Consider the following 22,883-nt stretch of genomic DNA (forward strand, 5'->3'; position numbering starts at 1 on the left):
TCGTGAGACCGAAAAAGCACGATAATAAATAAACAGTAATAAAAACATGTTCGGGTAGAGATCTGTAAATATAGGCAAAAAGATATCTGGCAATTAACTTGCTACGTGTAGGGCCAATTTGGGGTATGCAAAACTGCTATCACGAAATCAAAGCTGTTGTAGATCTGGAAAATACAAAATCTTTATCGTAGTATTTTGAGCATGTATTCAAACATATAGTAAATATGCCCGAACTATATTTATGTATTTTTACTTAATAAAATTCTCAAATTACATAAATTAGGGGCCGTGTCATTTTTAACAAATCTGGATAGTACCAAAGTTTCTTTCTGAGGATGTATCTATCTATATAGCAACAAAATTGTGAACAAGAGGCTGGATGAAATACAGCTTCCATTCCTCTATCTTCGTCAGCCGCAAAAGAGACAACTTGGAACCCAATCTGTAAACAGTTGATAGTGAAACTCCAATTAATAAAGCATATATGGACTTATATGATAGCTAGAATTATTAACATCACGAGACAATACCAGAATTTTTAGGGTAAATCAAAAATAAGATAAGCAAACGGAAAACCAGATCAGTTCTCCAAAGTCCAAAGAAACAATTTAGATAGTGGCTACTAATTGCAAAATAGTCTTTTATTATGATAGGCTAAGAAGCAAAGAAGAAATTTTTAGGTTAATAAAAATTTACATAAATCTGACTAAGATCTTCATTGAGTTTTAAGAATTAATGATGTGGAAAAGGTTTTTTGGCAATAAGGGGCAAAAGAAAACAATATATCATTATCAACAATAATTTAAGCAATCTCGAAAGAGGATTATAAAATCCCAAACATATGCAGAATGGGTGTTTCAGGATCTCCAAGGCAAAGCATCACAAAGTTGCTTCTAGTTTTTCATGATGTCACCATGATTTTGAGTTTCTCAGCACCAATATAAACACTATTTGTCAACTTTACCAATTTTGGTATGGACAAATGCATAAGCCATAATAAAAACTTTTATGTATGTAATTACCTCTCGAAAAAATCAGACTAGCTTTCATCATCAGTACTCATTTCAGAACCATCATCTTCCTCGTGATAATATTCATCTTCAACCTCATCCTCATCTTCATCTTCACTTTCTTGCATTTGGAGTTCATGCACCGGATGGCTTATAGTCTGAGAAGCCTTCTCAATCTGAAAGTAAATTTTAACAAAGCCCCTAACATTCAACAGACGGCCAAACTAATTTCAGAAAATGTGACTGTACCTGTGATGTCAGGAGTTGCAGACGACCTGATAATTGTAACAAAGGCTGATGAGTTGCCCCTCTAAAATTGGTAATCTGAAAAGTGGCAGACAACGTTTCAAATTCTCAAAAAGTAAAGCTATATCACATAAACAGAACCAGAAATCACCAGGAAATCAGAATGACCAGAAGAAGCAAATTTGACAAGAAACAAATCAGAGTAACCTTAGTTTTATTAAAAAATACTAATAAATAGCCATTCAATACAAAGACATCCCATTGCTCCCAATCCATAACATGTCTTTATTCCTATTGCATTTTTATCACAACTTTTATTAGAGAATTAATCAGATAACATTTTCAAGTCATGATTTTATTTCCACCCCAGAAGAAGCTAGAGGAATATTGTTTTACAAAATCAGAATATAATGGCATGTTCAAGTTTCAGTTTTTAAACAGGAAATTTAGAATGGACGTGCAAAATTGTTAAAGCAACTTCAATGCACTTAAGTCTTTAAGCAATTAGCTAGGCATTGTATTTTCGTTTCATCATGTTGACTTTGTGAAGTATCCCAACCATATCAAATTACTAATTGGTCGGCCAAATATTGTGGGTGGGCCAGAAACTGATAAAAAAGCAAAGACAAGCATATTCGAAAGAGAACAAATTACAATATAAATGGCATAAGTCATGTCAGATATTTCTATGCATAATATAAAATATAATTTTAAAAAGCCAAGTTAAATTAACTGATCTTTTGGCCATTTCATTATCTTGCAAGTCTTTCTATCATTTAGTTAACATCAGTGAAGTTAACCTAGGACATTAATGAAGCATTCATTATACAAGAAGGAATAATACCAGAAGCTGCAGAATTAAATTAGGGGAATTATATTTAGATTTGAAATTTCCATATTGTAAATAAAGCATGATGAATTTAAAGTTTAGATTGCAGATACAAAGCACATAAATGAGGAAGCAAAACTTAATCCATTATACCTTGTCTAAGGAATTGAGTGTACATGTCACATATTGCCGAGGAATGTGATTGAGATCATGATTCACTAATATGCTGTATATCCATGGAAGAATATACTTTCCACTAGATGACCTGTTGAATAAAGATTTAGAAAATGTCAAGAGAATTGAGTGCATATGCTTTGGCATTTACGGAAAAGAAAACACATTAAGAGATATCACAACTGCTTGTTTCCACTGTCTCTACAAAATTTTAAAACAGGAAAAATGTGAAAACAAGTTGGCATTTTTCTAAAGTATTTATGAAAACAAGATGTTTTCTGAAACCAAACAGGACCTAAGCTAAATAGCATCTTCCTTAACATGATTACAAGCCAACACTGATTCCCATTCTTCTAAATTACTTGAGCAGGTGAAGTATTTATCATAAGATAACATTTAACTTCGAGAATTAATATAAATTTTACCACACTACCATTTGGTTCATTTTGATTCCAATTCTATCTTGTTGTTATAGTTAGTTAGTTAGTTAGAGGGGTCTAGGAGGTAAATAAATAGGAGGAGGGTGTCAGGCAAGAGGTATTCAGTTTTGAATCATTTGAGAATTGAGCTTTTGCTCCCTGTAAAAGAAGAAATCCTTTGTGAGGGGGGAACAATTGTTGGAGCCTGGAGGAGATATCTCTCTCCTATTTTTCATCCCTTCCTATTCCTATTCTTGGTTCCTAACACATTGGTATTCCATTTCAACTTGAGGAAGGAACTAGACATCCAATGCTACCTATAACTTAAGTTACTTAACATTACTCCTAGAATAACATTGGTTTATTTTAATATTGCAATAAAACAATGAACAAACAAGAGAAAATTTAGAAAATTCCAGCATAGGCAAGAGATCTTTCAGAAGAAAGCCCAAGAAAAGAAACCAAACCTTGATTTCCATGCAGCCAGTAACACTTCCAGTAGCTTCCATGCTTTGGTTGACTTCATAGACAAAACAGCTGCTCTTATCTGATAAATGGATCTTAAATTCAGGCACATAAACAATTGCATGCAACTTTTAAAAATATGGAAATTAATATAATGCAATAACAATATAAAAAGTAAATAGATAAAAGAACATCTGGAACCAAAAGTAATAGCAAAAGACAGTCCCATTGACTCATAAACTAACCTTTTTCACTGGAATAGTAGCTTCCAGATCAATACCCTTCAACAACTTACAGCAAAGTTCAATGTTTGATGCATAGTCACTTTCACTGGAAATCATCCCTAGAGATCTCATCCGGTCCTCCATGCAAATTACATCAATCTCACTTTGTGCCATATCATCTGCATAGATTGGTAAAATCAATAGGTTAAGCAAAGCATAAAAGAAGTGCCAATGCATTTTCTATTCTAGTTTATACTTAGTAGCAGCAATGAACAGAAGACAAAGGCAAATTATATTAAAAATATCTCTCATTTGATGGTGGAAATGCCAATCAGCCAATGCCAAGAATGCTACCCCATTGACTGGTGGTGAAAAACAGAAAAAGTTACAATTCATAAGCAATTACAATTCCTCAATATTTTTATTGAAAGGTCAAAACTGTGGTTGACCTTGAAATAATGGCGTTCAATATAAGAAGTTTTATGCAGACAAGCTAGCCTCTCATGGTCTTACTATACAGGACTATTTTTTCTGGGATTTGATTTTTAGTTTCATTAGTGAGGACTTTAACCAGAATAGGTTTGGTATTCCTAACTATAGGTTTAGATGATTGATCCTTGTTTTCACGGGTTCGGCTTATCCCCCCCTCCAGCTCTTGTTCTCTTTCATTTTTTTATGATGTTCTGCAGATGATTGGTAGTGACAGGGGTGACAACCTAGCTGGGATGCCTGACTCTATTGAGATGCTCTTGCATGCCTTTTTTGTTCCAAAAAAAAGCATATATATAATGGTTCAGTTTTAACATCAAATGACTGACGAGTAATAGCATTGCATTCATTAGATTGTCCTTTAAAAAAAATTAATATTATGAATAAACAATTGTACCACTGATTTATAACAAACAACAATAATGTATGTTACTTAGATATGTAAACACAAGCACAAATACCTAGAAGTGAATCAACCACATGAGAATCTCACTGTACATATTCTTTGCATGCAGGGTGGACTTGTTATTAAACATGAAATTTCCAAGTTGGTTAGCAAGAAATTCCATTTTCAGGAAAATAATAAAAGTGTTCAATTTATTGCTTAGCAAGAAAATATGGTAATAAACCAAAAAGAATATGTCCAGTCTCTGTAACAATTGATGCATTAATCAATCATGCATTTGTTCAAGAAAAAATCATATTGATACCTTCTATCTCAACAGAATCATCTTTACTACTTCTATGGAAATCATCAATTACATCCTTGTCCAGAGAGTTTTGAAATGCTTTCTCTTTCTCATGAGAATCAAAAACCTTAGGAATTGGAAGCAAGGCATCCTCAGCATTAGCTCGGTCTAGTGCAGTAGCTGTCAATGTATAGGAACATCAGTTAGTAACCTACAACAGGATCAGGAACACAATTACTAAGAAATATAAGATCAGCTTATTTTGGGGCATAGGTTCAAAATTAGTTATAGGATCAGATAGAAAAATTATGAGCACCAAAGCAAGCATGGAAAAAAATTGTAAGATATATAAACACATCTTAGGGTTCCCATCCCATATAATAGCTCAAACTTTTGAAATAGTTTATTATTGACAAAAATTAGTCAAAATAAGAGAATGCTCATGAGAAAGAGTTAATCAAAGGCACAGAAAGTCTTACCTGTTTGAGCATTTGTCCCCTTCTTATATTTAACAAGAGATTGACTCATTGGAAGAAGAACACCATCATGAGAGACATTCAATTTTATGTCCGCACCAGAATGCACTAGAATTTTTCTAAATGATGGTTTTACAAGCAACCCATAAACAAGAAAAACTTGCCCAGAGGCTGGCTTCTGGATGCCTTGTAATTTTGCAGCATATATTGCTGGCAGAGCTCCCTTGTAATTTCTGGAGGGCATGTCTTCTAAAGATAAGGATATTTTTGTGGGTTTTGCATTACGCAGTTCTTCGATACTATTACCAAACCATAAATAACAAATGCCAATTTCTGAGATTGCCAAAACACATATGCCAGCCTCATCATGTTCCCCACTATCAATGCACCTGCTATCAAGAAAGACAGCAGGGTGCTCCATCGCAAGAACACAACTAGCTGACTGCTTTTTAGCACCATCTATCCTCCAAACAGCAACATATCTTTCTCCAACAGCAGACGAGAGGACATACTTCCCATCTTCAGTGAAAAGCATGCATCGAACAGATCCCTGTTAATTAAACTAAAAACAATTGTTATACAAGCAACAAAATCATCACAATGACAAAAAAATTAATAAAAAAAGGGACGCCTGTTTTTAGGACAAATTAAAAGGGCACTGATAGAGTATATGCATGTATATCTGGAAATATACGAGACTCACAGGATGACCAGAGAACTTTTGAATCTTTTTGTGATTAGAACAGTTAAAAATCTTCAATTGTGCTGCTGCAGTAGCTAATGTGTTCCCATCTGATTTAAGTAGAGAAGCAATTACCAAATCAGTAATCAAAACAGTAGTAATATACCTACAAATTGGAGATTCATCTAAATCATGATTCACTGAAGCCCTTTTGAGTTTTGACTCACTGCAGCTCAGGAATTATTGCAATAGTGCTAAATGCTAATAGTTAGACTTGAAGTTTTGAATATGTGAGGAGAGAAACTTTTCCCTCTGTTGCTTAGTTTTATTTCATTCAAATAACATATATATATACAAATAGGAGAGAGACAGCTTGACAAGCTTTGACAAGACAGTACACACTGCTGTCTTCTTCAACAAGATAAACTAGGGAAATCTACTCTAAAGATACATCTAATAATACCCATAATTATAACACTCCCCCTCAAGCTGGAGCATATAAATTATATGCACCAAGCTTGGAACATATAAACTGAATTCTAGGCCCCCTTAAGGATTTAGTCAAAATATCTGCTGGCTGATCATTGGAATTAATGAATTCAGTAACAATCTCTTTAGACAGTAGCTTCTCCCGAATAAAGTGACAGTCAATCTCTATGTGCTTGGTTCTCTCATGGAAGACTGGATTTGAAGCAATATGCAGAGCAGCCTGATTATCACAATACAACTTCATTTGCATCACTTTGCAGAATTTCAACTCTTCAAGAATTTGTTTGACCCACATAAGTTCACATGTAACTACAGCCATAGATCTATATTCAGCCTCTGCACTAGATCTAGCAACAACAGTTTGCTTCTTACTTTTCCAAGAAATAACATTCCCTCCAATCGAGACACAATATCCGGATGTGGATCTCCTATCCATAGGACAGCCAGCCCAATCTGCATCACAATATCCAGATACTTGTGTATTACCTTTGTCTTCATAAAGTAATCCTTGACCTGGAGCTCTTTTAATGTATCTAAGAATACGCATAACAGCATTCCAATGATCAACACGAGGGTTTTGCATAAATTGGCTCACCACTCCAACAGCAAAGGAAACATCAGGTCTTGTAATGGTGAGATAGATGAGTTTTCCCACAAGTCTTCTATATCTCTCGGGATCAGAATACATTTCACTCTGATCTGCAAGAAGCTTCAGATTCGGATCCATAGGACTATCAACAGGTCTACAATTCTGCATGCCTGTCTCCTCCAAAATGTCAAGGGCGTACTTCCTTTGAGAGATCACAATACCATCTCCTGACTGAGCCACCTCAATACCAAGGAAGTACTTCAAATATCCCAAGTCTTTGGTCTGGAAATGACTAAATAAGTGCTCCTTTAGTTGAATAATCTTAGAAGCATCATTCCCTGTAATCACTATATCATCAACATATACTATCAAGTAAACACATTTTCCAGGGGATGAATGACAATAAAAAACAGAATGATCAGCCTCACTACGTTTCAACCCAAAAAGTTGAACAATATGACTGAATTTACCAAACCAAGCCCGAGGGGATTGCTTCAACCCATAGAGAGATCGACGCAGCTTACAAACAAGACCATACTCCCCCTGAGCAACAAACTCAGGAGGTTGCTCCATATAAATTTCTTCCTCAAGATCACCATGAAGAAAGGCATTTTTAATATCAAGCTGATGAAGAGGCCAATGACGCATGGCAGCCATAGCAAGAAAGAGACGGACAGTAGTGATCTTAGCTACCGGAGAGAAGGTGTCACAATAATCAAGGCCATATATCTGAGTATAGCCTTTAGCTACTAATCGAGCCTTAAGTCGATCAATTTCACCATTAGGCCTAACTTTAACTGCGTAGACCCATCTACAACCCACAGCCTTCTTACCAGGAGGAAGAGAAACAAGTTCCCAAGTACCACTATGTTCAAGAGCTTGCATTTCATCAATCATAGCTTGTCTCCATCCAGGATGACTAAGTGCCTCATGAATATTAGAAGGGACAAAATGTGAAGATAGAGAGGAAACAAACGAAGAATATAAAGGAGACAAACGATGATAACTCAAAAAGTTATAGATAGGATGAGGATTACGAGAGGATCTAGTACCTTTTCGGATGGCAATGGGCCAATCTGAATCAGAGGGATGAGAAGTGGCAGGATCCATGGCTTGAGGATTGATTGAAGAAGGAGGAGAATCATGAAAAGAAGCTTCAGGTATTGAAGGACCAACTTGTTGTATCCTGCATTGGTTTGTGAGAAGAGGTGGAGAAGCAACTTCAGTTGGATGAGGTGGAGAAGGAACCTCACTGACATCTGGATTTGAGGTATCTAGAGGACATGGAGAGGGAATTGGAAGGACATTCTGGATGGAAGAAGAATGGTCAATAGATGATGGGTAGAATGGTGTGTCTTCAAAGAAGGTTACATCTGCAGACATGTAGTATCGCCTGGTGGATGGTGAGAAGCATTTGTAACCCTTTTGAAGACGAGAATAACCTAAAAAGACACATTTAATTGCACGGGCAGAAAGTTTGTCTAAACCAGGGGAGAGATTATGAACAAAACAAGTACAGCCAAACACTTTAGGTGGAACATGGAATAAATGATCATGAGGGAAAATGATTGAGTGAGGAATTTGATTCTCAAGAGAGGAGGAAGGCATTCTGTTAATTAGGAAACAAGCAGTAAGCACCGCATCCCCCCAATGGTGTGTGGGAACATGAGAGGCTAACATTAGTGATCGTGCGATGTCAAGGAGATGACGATTTTTCCTTTCGGCGATACCATTTTGTTGTGGTGTATGGGGACATGTAGATTGATGTAGAATGCCTTTTGAAGATAACAAAGAGGAGAAATCATGAGAGAAATACTCTTTGGCATTATCACTTCTAAAAACCTGAATTGTTGTTTTAAATTGGTTTTCAATCTCATTGAGGAAGGACATGAAAATAGGCAAAAGTTCAGATCTGTCTTTCATTAAATAAACCCAAGTACATCTAGAAAATTCATCAATAAAAGTTACAAAATATCGAAAACCAAAAGAGGAAACACGACTTGGTCCCCAAATATCAGAATGAATGATAGAGAAGGCTGAATTACATCTTTGAACAGTTTTTGGAAATGAGGACCTAACATGTTTTCCTAGTTGACAAGGTTCACATTCTAAGACTCGAAGATTCTTCAGACTAGGGATCATCATTTTCAGTTTTGGTAGACTTGGGTGACCTAGACGATCATGCAAAAGTTTGGGGTTTGAAGTTGCTGAACAAGAAACAGAAAAGTTGGGCTTCAAGTAGTAAAGTCCTCGTGATTCACGTCCTTCTCCAATCAATCGACCCGTGCCATGTTCCTGGATAACAAAAGAATTAGCAGTAAAGGTTACTGAGCAATTTAATGAACGGGTTAACTGACTCAATGAAATTAAATTGTAGGGACATTGAGGAATAAACAAAACAGAATCCAACTTCAATGAGGAAGATAAAGACACATGACCACTCCCTTGAGCTGCAACTTTGGAACCATTAGCCACAGTAACAAGATGAGGAATTTTTGGAAAAGAAATGGATGTAAAAGAAGACTTGTTACCAGAAATATGATCAGAGGCACCTGAATCAAGTATCCAAGGACTGGGACCATCAATAGATTGAGAAATACATGCTGTTGAATAACATGGTACAGAGGAAGATGAAGTCTGGCTGCTGGATTTCTCAGATTTCAGCTTCAAATATTCTTAATATTCTTTATCAGAGAACTTAGACTCTGATTTTTCGGTTTCGGTCTGAGTTACCTGAGCTACTTTGTCAGGGAAGCCATGCAAGGAGTAGCAAGTCTCTTGTGTGTGGCCCATCCTCTTGCAATATGTGCATTGAGGACGTCCACCTCTCCCACCACGGCCTCCTCTACTGTTACGTCCTCCCCCTCTCCCACGAGGTGCAGCCATGGCTGACGTCTCCACTACATCAGCCGGATTTTCTTCTTTCAATGCATGGGGAACACGAAGCAGCCTAGTGATGAGAGAATCCATCGACGGAACCTGATCTCCAGCTAAGACTTGATCACGAACGTGATCAAAGTCTGAATGTAAACTTCTCAAGATGAGAACCATATAGAACTTATCTAGCTTTCTATTCACTTCCTCCAACGATTCAGCCACAAGGAACCTCTTCAATTCTTCCACTGCTGCCCGAGCTTTACCTATGTGTGCAATCATATCGTGGCTGGTTTGTTTGAGAGCTGTGACCTTCATGGTTGCATCAAACAAACTCTGAATATCATTGGCAAAGATTTCCCGGGCCTTTTTCCAAAAGGAGCAGCATGTTTTGAACGATCTGAGAATCTCCAAAACATCTGCCTCAACTGACTGCCATAAGACAGCACAGAGCTGATAATCTAACTTTTCCCACTCAGGTCTTTTATCATCCGGAACTGCCTCAGCATCTTTTTCAAGATGGTCATGATGCCCTTGCCCAAGGAACCACAGTTCTACTGAAGCAGACCAGGATAAGTAATTTTTCCAATTGAGCTTTGCTGTTGTGATAGTGGGAGTTCCAGAAAACGAAAGTATTGGGCCAGACGAAGCCATTTTCACTCACAGATCAAAGGAAACTAAAGTAGAGAGACAAGGAAGGCACAAGGTCACTCAACGAAGTGCCGAAACCAAAAACTAATGGCTGATATGGACTCAGGAGAGCCCGACGAGACGGCCGGAAGCAAACGCGCGCGTTTCCGGCAAGGGGAGGGCGGCGCGTGGTGGTCACGCGCCGGCGTTTGGCGCGCACGAAGATGGTGCGTGACGGCGCGTGGGGAAGCTCCTGGCCCAGCGGTTAGTTGCGCTGAGTTGCGCTCCTCGAGGCGCACAAAACCCTGTAGTCGCCGGTTGAAACGGCCGGCGGACGGCGGCGGACGGTGGTGGACGGCGGTGGACGGCGGTGGATACGACCCGCTCTGGTACCAACTTGAAGTTTTGAATATGTGAGGAGAGAAACTTTTCCCTCTGTTGCTTAGTTTTATTTCATTCAAATAACATATATATATACAAATAGGAGAGAGACAGCTTGACAAGCTTTGACAAGACAGTACACACTGCTGTCTTCTTCAACAAGATAAACTAGGGAAATCTACTCTAAAGATACATCTAATAATACCCATAATTATAACAGTTAGCACACATTCAACAAATATGGACCTAACGTGATAAACAGTTTTTCATTCTAATGATAATAAAAGAACTAACATTAAGAGTAGATGGTCTCCTTAACTAAATTTGGATCATTGAACCTTATAATTAGAAGCTTTCTTTTTGCAATTTTATCATCAATTGCAATGTACAAGAACAAGAAGCTTAAAGAATTTCATGGGAAACTCAATCAAATTATACCACACACCATACGCAAATGTCTAATTCAGATTGATTTCGTCTCCTCCCACCAAAACAAGAAGATTTATACAAAAGCTGTGAAGGATAAATACCTGGAGAAACAGACATGCAGGATACTGGCTTTGTAGAAGCTTTAAATTTCTCCAACAGGTTTCCTGTCATGAAATCTATCACACATACCATCCCATCTACACCAGCAGTATAAATGCTTGACACATTTGCTGAAGATGCAATGGCTCTCACACCTCTGCAGTCAAGTTGAACAAACAAGAAAGAGAAATCAGGAACTAAACCCCACAAAGTAACATTGTTTTGAGTCACCATGTCCAATCATCATGGAGTTACAGATTTTAAAATCCACAGAGCATTAGGGCCTAAATTATCCATTAAACGAAACTTAGATGCAGTGCTTTTTAGTGTTGTTGTCCAATCAAAATTAGAGTTTGGCCTTCACAATTCACACAGTTTTATGTCAGCCTTAAAAAGAGCAAAGGTAGTGCAGCTAAGTTTAAATCTAACCCAGGATGACAGTCAGTAAGTCTCCAAGTCAATTGAGCAGAAGCGACATCAAGTGCTAAAACATCACCGCCACCAGTTCCAAGCACTAACAAGGAGGATATATGCTTCCTTTTCCTCTGCAATAATTCACAATACGAGGCGTGTGTGTGTATGTGTATATCATTCCAAAAGAAATAGTAATACATACATACATACATACATATATCTAAATGAAAAAAAAGAAAGTAGGGGACGGACCTTTTTTTCGAAGGAGAACCACTTGATGCAAGTATAATCTAGCGCAAGATGGCCGTTAATGGATGATTTATGATGTAAGGTAGTAGCAGTTGAATGAGTTGAGGTGATATCAGCGAACTCGGTGTGGACCTGACCCTTCAGTGTGTCCCATATCTATGCAGAGAAATTGTGAATAAGTAACAGTTCAGTTGAGGAAGGGAAGGGAAAGGCATAGAAGAAAGAAGAAAACGAACGAACCTTGACGCGACCGTCTCCGGCGGTGATAGCGAAGAAGTCGAGAGAAGGATTGAAAGCTGTCAAAATGCCTCTGACGTCCGTTGAAGCCATACCCCAACCAACCAACAGCTGACTGGGAACCCGTTCGCAACACAAAACAAGCTAGCTTCCTGTCGGCTCGCCTTGCTTCCAACTTTCAAGTGTTTTTCTTTTTCTTTTATAGTTGGTCCATATTTTAGTTTTGCGGATCACTCATTATTCACTGTGGACTTTATGAACTTAGCCCATCCACAGGACCCCAAATTTCTAATGGGATAAAGAGTAAAATTCGTAAAAAAAAAATGTGATGCAACGATGAATTAATTTTTAAAAGATAAAAAATAAATTTATTTATTAAATGTGTGACAAATTAGTCTATCTATTACATTTATGAGATTATTTTATCATTTATTTGTAATATTTAATGATTAATTTGACAATAAATTATATTTTTTAGAATCAATTTAACATTAAATTATAACATTTAGAAACTAAAGTGTCATCAAATTACCTACTGAACTAACTTGTCACCTTTTTCTACATTTAATAACTAAATTTTAGTGTTTTATTTTCTACATATGTCTCATACTTATAAAATGAATTTCATTATGTACCCTTATCATATTGACAAGAAAAATAAAATAAAACATTTACGAGATTTTAAGCATCGGACTTCACTCCTTTAAAATGTAAAATGTGATATTGTATTGATAAAAAAAGTTACTTTTTAAGATTTATATATATTAAATTACAAAAAAAATTATAAAAACAAATAACCTTTAAAATATTAATGGCATACTCTTGGTCTCTTGTCCCAAAAATGAATTTTGTCTTTGAAATCAGTTTCTTCTTTCATGTGGTATATTTTCCATCACTTCAATAAACAAATGCTATTCGTGAGATTATTTCAGTGAATATTGTATGATGTATTAAGGATTAGGAGGACTCAGATTATTTTTTCTTTGTATATGTGAGTGTTGGGACAGAAACCACAGTGAACTCGTCTGGAAGAAAACTAGAAAAGAAATGAAGGTAGCTGTGAGCCTGTGAGAAGCATTGGGGAAATGTCACTGCAGTTACACTAGCTAGATATTCTCCTAGCAGTAGCACTAACAATTTGATTAATGGAGTGGAAATTATTATTAATTACTTTATTTACTGAGAATAATTTACTTACTCAACCAAATGCTGATTTAAAATTATAAATTTAATTAAAATTTACCGATAGTGTAAAAATTATCAACTCCAGTATCCAATTACAAATTGTCATACGTTAACTTTTATAATAATTATTTTTAAGATGATTTTTAATTGGTTAATAACATAATTTTTTTACAATAAAAATGTCTTGAAATTAAACTCTAAAATGATACAAACTTTACATGGGTAATAATATGAATTTAGTTTTCAGTATAAATATTGTACAGTGTCAATTGCCTAAAACATTTTTATACCATCGGTGTATTATGGCTTCAAGTTCAAATTTCTTTGATTGAGACTCACGGAAATCTATCACATGCTTTACAATGAAATTACAATGGACTAATGCAAAAACATGTATTTCAAATTCAGTCCTCTTGTGGGCACTGCCAAAATTTCATTACACATGAATGAAGAAATGAAGCTGTACAAATTATGTGTTGCTTGGTGCTTGCAGCATGCAAGAATGCAAATCTAAGGATGGAAAAATGAATAATCCGAATAACAGTCTTATTGGAAAGAATGTGGGTTTTAATCTGAGGTAGCAATGGCCAGTCACTTTTCATGGCCTTTCAAGCAGGGAATCGAAGAATATGAACCTTTTGTTGATAGAGGATTATTATCACATGACTGCAGTTTTTCCCTTGATAATCAGCAGGGAGAGACAATTCGAAAGAGTTTCAAGGTCAGGACATGGTTTGGGAAGAACATAATCTGAAAATCCGGAGACATTTGAGCATTCCCAAGGAATGGAAGAAACTGAATTTGTAGACAAAGTTATGTTGGAAAGGCATATGTTAGTGAAGGGAGATTCCTGTAGTCCAGCAAAGCTTCCAGCAATAGTGATGTTTGTGCCAATCATATCTTGCAAAATAATGTGGTCCAAAAGTGGGAGAGCATTAGGATCAAATTTGTCATCAGGATGAGACCCACAATAACCTGTGGCAGCTATTGCAGTGTATATATTCTCCATTTCTATGTCTGATATGATTATTTCCTTCATATAACCACCTCTGCCCCTCATGGTTCTGAATTCAATGCCACTCTTTGAATTGTAAAGATGAACATTCTCCACAAGAATATTTGAAATGCCACCAGACATGTCACTGCCAAATGCAATTGTAGAGCCAGAAGAAGCCTGAAGATGTACCCTTCTGATGTGTACATTCTCGGTTGGCCTGCCATAGGCAATGCCATATTCGTCCCACCCACTTTTGAGGGAAATTGCATCATACCCCGTTGCAATGACACAATCCTCTATACAAACATGGTCAGAAGAATCTGGAGAAATTAAGTGCACAAGAATTAGCGACCATTGGTAACATTTACTATAAGCCATTGAAATTTGGGAGGCAATGTTATTTTCACAAAATTCACCAAATATTAATTCCATGATATGTAACACACCTGGTACTATGCCAACGGTATTAGGGGATTCTGGAGGAGCAGAAATTGAAACATTGTGAATATGTACATTGCTGTGTGGCAATACATAACCAAATCAATATCACTTGTTGTTTACAAAGTTGCTATAATGCTATTACTCAAGTAATGTCTAAAGAAGCACAGAACATACCTGCAATAAACTGGGTGAATGCTATATGCAGGAGCGTTCAAGAATGTAAGATTTGAAACTACCACGTGATCAGATGCCACTAATTCAATCAGATGTGGACGGCTGTAGTTCAGGGAATGAGAGCTAAACAATTCCCACCAAGCAAATCCCATGCCATCAATGTTTCCATTATTACCTAGTAATACCCATTAAGATATGAAATTTCGAGCCATAAACAGCCCATCAAAAAGATGGAAATTTGAGGAAGGGGAGGAGGGAAAAGAAAAGATGTTGGGAGTGGAAAAAACCTGTTATCACCACATCATGTAACATGTTTCCGTTAATCAAACTCTGATATCTTCCCCCAGGAACTTCAACTCCTCGGCCATAAGAAGGTAATGGATCAACAACTTCCCAGTGAAATGGATCCTATCAAAGTAAAAGGCCAAGAATAAGAAAAACCACTTGTCAGTAAGAGTAACCCCAGACTGGAATATGTTACATGTGCTTTCCTCAGTAAAAGGACAATGATCAAAAGTCAGTAAAAGAAAAGGCCAAAGGTGAAATACCTGAGATCCAAGAATTACAGCACCTTTTTCCAAGAAAAGTGTGAGATGGCTAGTAAGATTGAAACTTTGAGTCAACCATGTTCCCGGTGGCACATATAACTGAGCACCACCCTTGTCAGCAAACGACTTGAGATAGAAAATGGCATTCTGGAATGCCATAGTGTTCAATGTTTTACCATCCCCAACCGCACCAAACTCCAAGATGGAGACAGTGTGTGGTCTTGGCTTTAGTGCTGGATTAATCTCACATTGTCTACCACTGCCATCACCATTAACTCTGACTTCATTGCTCAACGCCAACAGCAAGAGAAATGCCACCTGAACAATTATTTAGGGAGGGAAATCAAAACATTGATTCTCACAAGTCATCCAACAAATTAATTATGCCCAAGATTGATTCAAGAAAGATAGAGATAAAAGAATCTTCTTCCGTGAACAAATAATTCACTTCCCTTTACTCATAAGCATTTCCAATAGGAATGCACAACTACCTTAGTAAACAGAAAGACTGAAAGTGAAGAATTTCATACCAAAGACAATAAGTCAATAATCAAAGCAGAAGACTCATCTCCATTAATAACGATGTATGCAATACTATGTGTTAATAAATTGAAAACAATTGAGAAAGACTCAGAACAGAAGAACTGTTGTGCATTGCATTTGATGATTGAAATGCAAAGTTTGCAAGTTTTACAGATCATAAAAAAATATTTCCATTGAAGCCTACCATGGACCGCAACTACCGTTGCATCTGAAAGGAGCAAGACCAAAGGGTCCAAATCCAAATGGAATCAAACACGTAGCCCAATGGGATACATGTACACTAATTCAACCATTTAAAATCCGACCAAAGATTTAAAATTATAAAACAATCTTCCTTCGCTGTTATCAATCCAAAAGCAATATAAGACAATAAGCCCAAGAATTTCATAACAAAATCAATAAGAGAAACATACGTACTAGCATGTTCTTTGGTCAAAACTTCTGACAGCACAGTGCAAGGGATAGAATAAGCAGAGCTAGTGCCCAAGCACCAAGAAAGAACCAAAAAAAAAAAAAGTTACAGGGGCAGAGAAAGAATATTGAAGGAGAGGAACCAGAAGCAAGGTGAAGAGAAGGACAAGGACAGCTTTATGCAAGTTAGTGAATATTATAAGCATTAATCATGTAAATGACAGAAAAGGAGAGGATTAATGGTCTTTTCTTCTATGACATGTACACATGCTTTTTTTTATATGACGAATATATTTTTCATCTTCAGAACATCATTATTATAAATAGATAATTGAAATTAAAACTTATTCATAATTATAAAATTACATCACCAACGTTAAGTTTATTATGGTGGAAATAGACTTAGATTTTTTCAACAAAATCTAGGATGGAGTCTTATGAATAAATAAAATAGCTGAAAAAGAAGATAAAATTAAAAATAATTAATTAAGTTTTGTGACTAAAATTAATCATCAATTCGATAGATATTGGGCACCTAAAACAAGATAACCCAAAAAATTATATAATTACATAAAAAAATTGTTTTGATTTATATAAGATTATATTCTATATGTGTCATGACAGGAATGAAGTGTTTTTTTTACTAATATTCATAATAAATCATCTTTATTGTAATATACAATTTAACAGTATTTAATTTTGAAATTAATTTGAATATAAATGTTAATTACATTTTATGATTTAAATTTAAGTTTATTATAAGGAATTTATATAACTTAATGTTATGTTAATAAGGAATTCAAACTCAAGATTTTCTTATCACTCTAATCCTTTTTCTCCTTCTCCCCACTACGAAACAAGAGTCGTAATTTGTTTGCAAATGTAATTTTTAAGTTTCGTCCCAATGTTTACTCAAACATAAACAAGCACATAGTAATTTCCTTTATGGGAAGTTAATCTTACTATTTTCTCGTTCATGACTCAATTCCACGCAGCTATTGTTGATAGGCTTTTAGAGTACCGCACCAAAAGACAAAAGGTAAGAATTAGGAAATTAAAAAATTGTATATATTTGCTGCCAATGATTGCCCATGTGGGGTAGTGACTTGAGCAGCTATATTCTAATGTCTTTGTTAAATCATTGGTTTTTTTTAATGCAAGGCACATATATAATTTTATTAATAATCAAAATATTGATATACTCTGTAAATTATGAAAGATTTAGCATGAAATCAAGTCTGGAATTGAATACTGTGATAGTTGTTCGAAATTTCAAGCTCTGAATTAATGAAAATAGAGGGCAAGAAAATATGGAAAATAAGAGCTACGTTGGGGATAAAAAATATTACACTTGCATTATTTATTTGAAAAAGGAAACATATTTAACTTCTTTAAAGAAAGAAAGAGTAAAGTAAATAATTCATTAATGAAAAAATAAATTAACAATTGATCGATATTTTAACCTATTTATGGTTTGTTATGTTCATACATGTAATATCAAGGATGGTTTTTTTTAACAACTTATATTACTTATTTTAATTTTTAAAATGAGTATTTCCTTTAGAGGAGTTTGTATGTCACTTTAAACACCCCTAAGAACCATGAAAGTAGGAGAAGAAGAGTTTTTTTTCTTGCTTTAGTTATTTTAAAAAACAAATAATTTTATAGTATAAAAAAATAAAAAATAATTTTATTTTAAAAATATATTCGAGTAAAGAAATCAATCATTTGAGATTAAAATTATTTATTTTTAAACTTTAAAAATGTTTTCAATATAATTTATTTACTTTTCTCCACTCTTTCTTTCCCTTGTATAAATGAGCAGTTTTTTTTCTACCTTCCTATTTTTAATCATTCAAAAAAAATTAAGAGTTAAATAAATTTTATAACATAAATTAATAAATAATTTTATGTCAAAAGAAATAATAGAGTGGAATTTTTAACATGAATGAAACTTATATATACATATAATAAGTAGTTTTTATCTATTAAATGAGTTTGAATCTGAATAATTAGCACACAAAAAAAGGTTTTTTAATATGCATGCATGTATATATATAGATCTAGGTTCTAGCTAGATTATTTTTTTAAGGATAGATCTAGGTTCTGGATAGTACTTATTTGTCTTGTACTCGTATAATTCTACAATTATATATTTATTATATTCTATTAATAATTGGTATCTGAAATAATTTTAGATATTTTATAATTAAGTTAAATATTATACTTTTAACTATTTTTTTTAATTTATTGTAATTAATATAAGTCTTAAAATAAAATTTATATTGTACGTACTTATTTATTAAAAATAATACATTAGAAATAGAGTGTATTATATTTAATTAAAATCTTAGTAACAAGTGTAAATCTAAGTATATAATTACTCATTGATTTTAAGGATATGGGCACTATCTAAAGTCATCACACAGGTGTAGGTATAGTCTAATAAGATATATATGAGTCCTTTTGAACGCACGTATGAACACTAATAACCAAATATATCCTATCAATTGGCAATTCCTGTCATATGGTGTATTTTTGTTTTTTTGTGTGGTAATGATAAAGTTAATGGGAGCCATGTAATCCAAGGATTCTTATAGTTTTTTAAGGGACATATAGGCATTCAAGATTTTGCCAAACGTTACTATTATTACAGCTATTATTAGCTAAAATCTACATCTTCCATTCTGAACATTATTTTGCAAATGAATACTTTTTTCCTGGGTTTGACGGCTGCTCTATGTCCACTATTCAACTAGCTGGCTCTTTCTTGCCAGGTGTGAAAACGGAAATATTTGGGAGAGCCTAATTCGCTAGCTAGCTAGCTGTTTTATACTCATTTTCTTTAGGAGAGAAGAGAAGAAATTGGAAGTTTTTATAGAAAATTACAAAAGTCAAAATGCAACCTAGTTAAATTGACATTGATATTGCACAACTTTTTATTTTCTAAATATTTGGATTACACTCATTCTCTTTAGGATAGAAGCAATTGGAATTAAGTTTTTAGAAAATTAATACAAAAGTCAAAATGCATACCTAAATTGGCATATTGGTATTCGGATTATACAACGAGAGATACCCTTTTTCTTGGTACGTATACCTACTCATATATAATTATTCTAGAAACGAGGAGCATAATTTGATTACAAATCTATGTGATCATTGCAAATGAATCTACCAACCAATATTCTCAACCACATTAATTTATCATAGATGAGTCCCAATTTGTAGAAGAGTACGGGTTGAAGAGAGCACAACATACATTTTGCACCAAGTGCCAAGACATGGGAGGGTGGGGAGTAGAAAAAGGCTGAATGAAGGTGAGAAGGTCTCATCATGAATTATGGGGCCAATGCAAGAAGACGCACAAGACATTCGAATTCTATAGATGGAAGCAGCATCAAGGTCCCCTAAATCATGTCATTTTCTGTCACTGTTACGTGCATGTGCCGAACAAAAAGACAAACACCACAGACTGAATTATTTGTCCGAAAAGACCGACCTCATGCTGTGGTAAGAGTTAAACCTTAATCTGCCCAACCCAATAATAAAGATGATCATGCACCAAGCCAAAGCTGGCAACTACTACTAAAACAAAGCCAGCAACTCGTACGTATAGTCGTATATGTTTTTCGGTATCATATATATATATATATACAATGGTTGCTGACCAAATAGATGAATAAATTAAAGAAGAGAGAACAGACGGTGAAAACAACGAATTGAACTTTACTCCAAGGCAAGCTAATATGCGTACTATACTAATTTTGAAGCAGCTGGTATTTAAGAAAAAGTTGGAGAGAGAGGAGAAAAACTAAGAGTATTCAAAATGTTTCTCTTCTCCTCTAGTGTTTGCTTCCTCTTGCCCAGGCTCAATATTGGAGGTGAACGAACAGAAAAATGCTTAAAATTAATTTATGAATTGTATTGAATAAATAATCTTTAGTTTGAGGTTAATTGTTTCACATGTATAAGAGATTTTATGGGGTTTTTATTTTACTTTCTCTCATTTCCTTACAAACTAAATAAAAAAATTCCATTAAAATCCTCTCTTTTTTTTTTCTTTGAACGAAACTGACCTTAAGGAAAATCATTAATTAATTATATAAGTAGATTGTTCAAATATGCTAGTTGTATCGTACATATATATATTAGGTCGGTCCAAATAAAAGATAGAGATGCTTAGGTAGCATGGATTAGAACATGATGAAATGTTTCATGTTTAATAAATTTTAAAATTAGAATAAAGATGCTGTAAAAAAAATAGAAGAATAAAGATAGACAATAGACATAAAATTAATAAGTAATATATAATTACACATTTCACCAAATAAAATAATAAAGAGTAGTGTTATTAGGCTCACATGAGTTAGCTGAACTGATTTCCTTTGTAGTAGTCAACCTATTTACGTGGATCAAACTCCACTTTACAAAGAGAGGGTGGGGGACGGATCGAGTGATCTTCAGGTAGCCTCACCATTAACTTTATTAGCATTATTCCCATTAAGGCTTTTTTTGGCCTCCTTATAATAAAAACAAAGCATTATATATTCTCATTAGAAAAAAAAGAAGTTGTATACCTTGGTGATTGGACCACATGCAAACAGAGTGATACAATATTCATACACTACATATAAGTAAATATTTAGAACTCAACCTATGGCAGGCTATGCCTGATACAGATAGAGATATAATCCCAAAGTTTATTACGAGAGAAATATTCTGCCGCTTACATGTAAACAAAAATATAAGATCTGCCTACAGATGTGGCCAAGAGTAGATAGACTTGAGAGACGAATAAAACAATCTTTGCTACGTGACCATGCCCTCGTATATCTTTCAAGGCAAATGTATTCACAATTTTGTTTGATTGAGCCCTGCTTCTTAATGGATTGGCTTGCAGCTGATTACTCCACAAAATTGAGACAAATAATGTGGAATCATGCATGCACAAAGCTCTTCCTCTCCACAATATGCACTAGACGTTGGTGCATAACCAAATGATATTGGGCGGCATTGTACGTGCAGACAATATATACCTACATTAGATCCATACCAGATACCACCGTGACAAGCATTTCCAAATCATTCAATGAGAAAAACAACCAAACATGTCATAGTAGCAATGCATGGCTTGATTATAAATAAATAAAAATGCTTAAATATGCTTTTTTTTTCCTTGAAAAGTTGTCTAATTTTGTATTTAGTCCGATCCCTAATATAATTTGTGTGTTTGGTCATTGAAAAAATTTCATTTTGTATTTTGTTCCTACAATTACGTTAGTACTGTTAACTGATCCCTGAAATACTTTTTGGATTTTTCTTTTGGTCATTGAAATATTTTTTGATTTTTTCTTTTGGTCCCTAATTTTTTTATTGCAACTGTCAATATGTTTTTGAACGTAACATATGATGATGTGTTAACAAAGCTAATATAACAACGGAATCAAATGTAAAATTTAAAAAAATTAGGAACTAAAATATAAAATTTAACAGTTTTTCAAAAAGATAAAAACATATTTAAATATAAAACAATTAAAAGGCATGATATAGTTTTGAATAATTGATCATTCGTGCTGTCCTCATAATTAATAATAAAATATGCCATATGAAGCAATAATAAATTAGCATCATATCTTTTGTTTGCATCATTTCTTTTAATAAATTAGCTTCATATCTTTTTCCTAGAAAATAGCATCTTTATTTGAGAAGATAATGTGTATTGTACAAGTAAGTCTTTTCCTATAACGATCCTTATGCTTACCCAAAAACTCTGACATAATTAAGAAATTAACATTCTTTAGACGATATATAATATTAATGGTGCCTCTTTATAAAAGCTATTGCATTTGCCATTTATGTTTTGATCATTCAACTCTTAGGATTAGAAAATTTAGTTTGATTGTAATCTTTGTATTTCTTTTATTCTTAAAAATTAAGACACGGAGTGTTTGTAGGCTTATTTTGTTTGGGCGCTTTTAATAATGTCTTCTTAATGAATGGATGACGTTGACATAAGTATTTTTTTTAGAGTTTCTGCTGTGTTTCTGTTAATTTAATATTGTTGATTTTTTAACTAATAGTAATTAAGTTATACTATTATCTCATTATTTCAATTTTTAATGATAATTTTACTATACATTTTAATTTATTTCAGATAACCAAACATCTTGGTTTGCAACAAACATATCCACATTCTGGTTCAAACCAAAACTAAACATATCCACATTTTGAGTTCAAGTTTACATCCTAGTTGAATTATTGAGTAAATAATACGAGTTACTGGTGGGCATTGGACTAGAGGTCGCCAAAGTAGAAGAAAGTGATGGCGATGAAGAAGAAAAAGTAGATCTTGAGTGAGAGTGTCCGGAGAAAATCATCAATCATTGCCAAACTAGAAGCGACGGAGCTAGTACTATGTAAGTGAAAGAGCCCTAGGGTGCGAGCTCAGAAAAATAAAATTGGTCACATTTAAAGGTGACTTTAAAAA

The 22,883-nt window shown here is 34.5% G+C and overlaps 3 protein-coding genes across 5 annotated transcripts; all 3 read right to left on the reverse strand.

The window, feature by feature from the left end:
• Nucleotides 1-110: 110 nt before the first annotated feature.
• LOC114420003 (WD repeat-containing protein 43-like) lies at nucleotides 111-12,279 on the reverse strand. The gene is made up of 13 exons (XM_028385840.1): nucleotides 12,098-12,279; nucleotides 11,861-12,013; nucleotides 11,624-11,739; nucleotides 11,197-11,351; nucleotides 5,725-5,813; nucleotides 5,025-5,571; nucleotides 4,567-4,725; nucleotides 3,389-3,546; nucleotides 3,146-3,225; nucleotides 2,239-2,350; nucleotides 1,260-1,334; nucleotides 1,023-1,186; nucleotides 111-442 (listed from the first exon to the last, which is right to left on the reverse strand). Exons 1-12 carry the CDS (start codon nucleotides 12,185-12,187, stop codon nucleotides 1,040-1,042), a joined length of 1,881 nt encoding a protein of 626 aa, XP_028241641.1. The 5' UTR covers nucleotides 12,188-12,279; the 3' UTR covers nucleotides 111-442; nucleotides 1,023-1,039.
• Nucleotides 9,432-11,171, reverse strand: LOC114420004. The gene has a single exon (XM_028385841.1). The coding sequence runs from the start codon at nucleotides 10,307-10,309 to the stop codon at nucleotides 9,458-9,460; it is 852 nt and encodes a 283-aa protein (XP_028241642.1). The 5' UTR covers nucleotides 10,310-11,171; the 3' UTR covers nucleotides 9,432-9,457.
• A 1,311-nt stretch (nucleotides 12,280-13,590) lies between the features above and the next one.
• Nucleotides 13,591-16,585, reverse strand: LOC114420007 (probable polygalacturonase). Of its 3 annotated transcripts, none has more exons than XM_028385843.1 (6): nucleotides 16,400-16,585; nucleotides 15,440-15,757; nucleotides 15,179-15,299; nucleotides 14,892-15,066; nucleotides 14,723-14,793; nucleotides 13,591-14,596 (listed from the first exon to the last, which is right to left on the reverse strand). In XM_028385843.1, the coding sequence occupies exons 1-6, from the start codon at nucleotides 16,403-16,405 to the stop codon at nucleotides 13,938-13,940; spliced, it is 1,350 nt and encodes a 449-aa protein (XP_028241644.1). In that variant the 5' UTR covers nucleotides 16,406-16,585; the 3' UTR covers nucleotides 13,591-13,937. The 3 variants fall into 3 exon arrangements, with proteins under 3 accessions (XP_028241644.1, XP_028241646.1, XP_028241645.1); XM_028385845.1 differs by having other exon boundaries at nucleotides 16,396-16,584; XM_028385844.1 differs by lacking the exon at nucleotides 16,400-16,585 and adding an exon at nucleotides 16,167-16,326.
• Nucleotides 16,586-22,883: the final 6,298 nt, after the last annotated feature.

This window comes from Glycine soja, chromosome 7 (genome assembly GCF_004193775.1).
Source record: "Glycine soja cultivar W05 chromosome 7, ASM419377v2, whole genome shotgun sequence".
NCBI classification, from domain to species: domain Eukaryota; kingdom Viridiplantae; phylum Streptophyta; class Magnoliopsida; order Fabales; family Fabaceae; genus Glycine; species Glycine soja.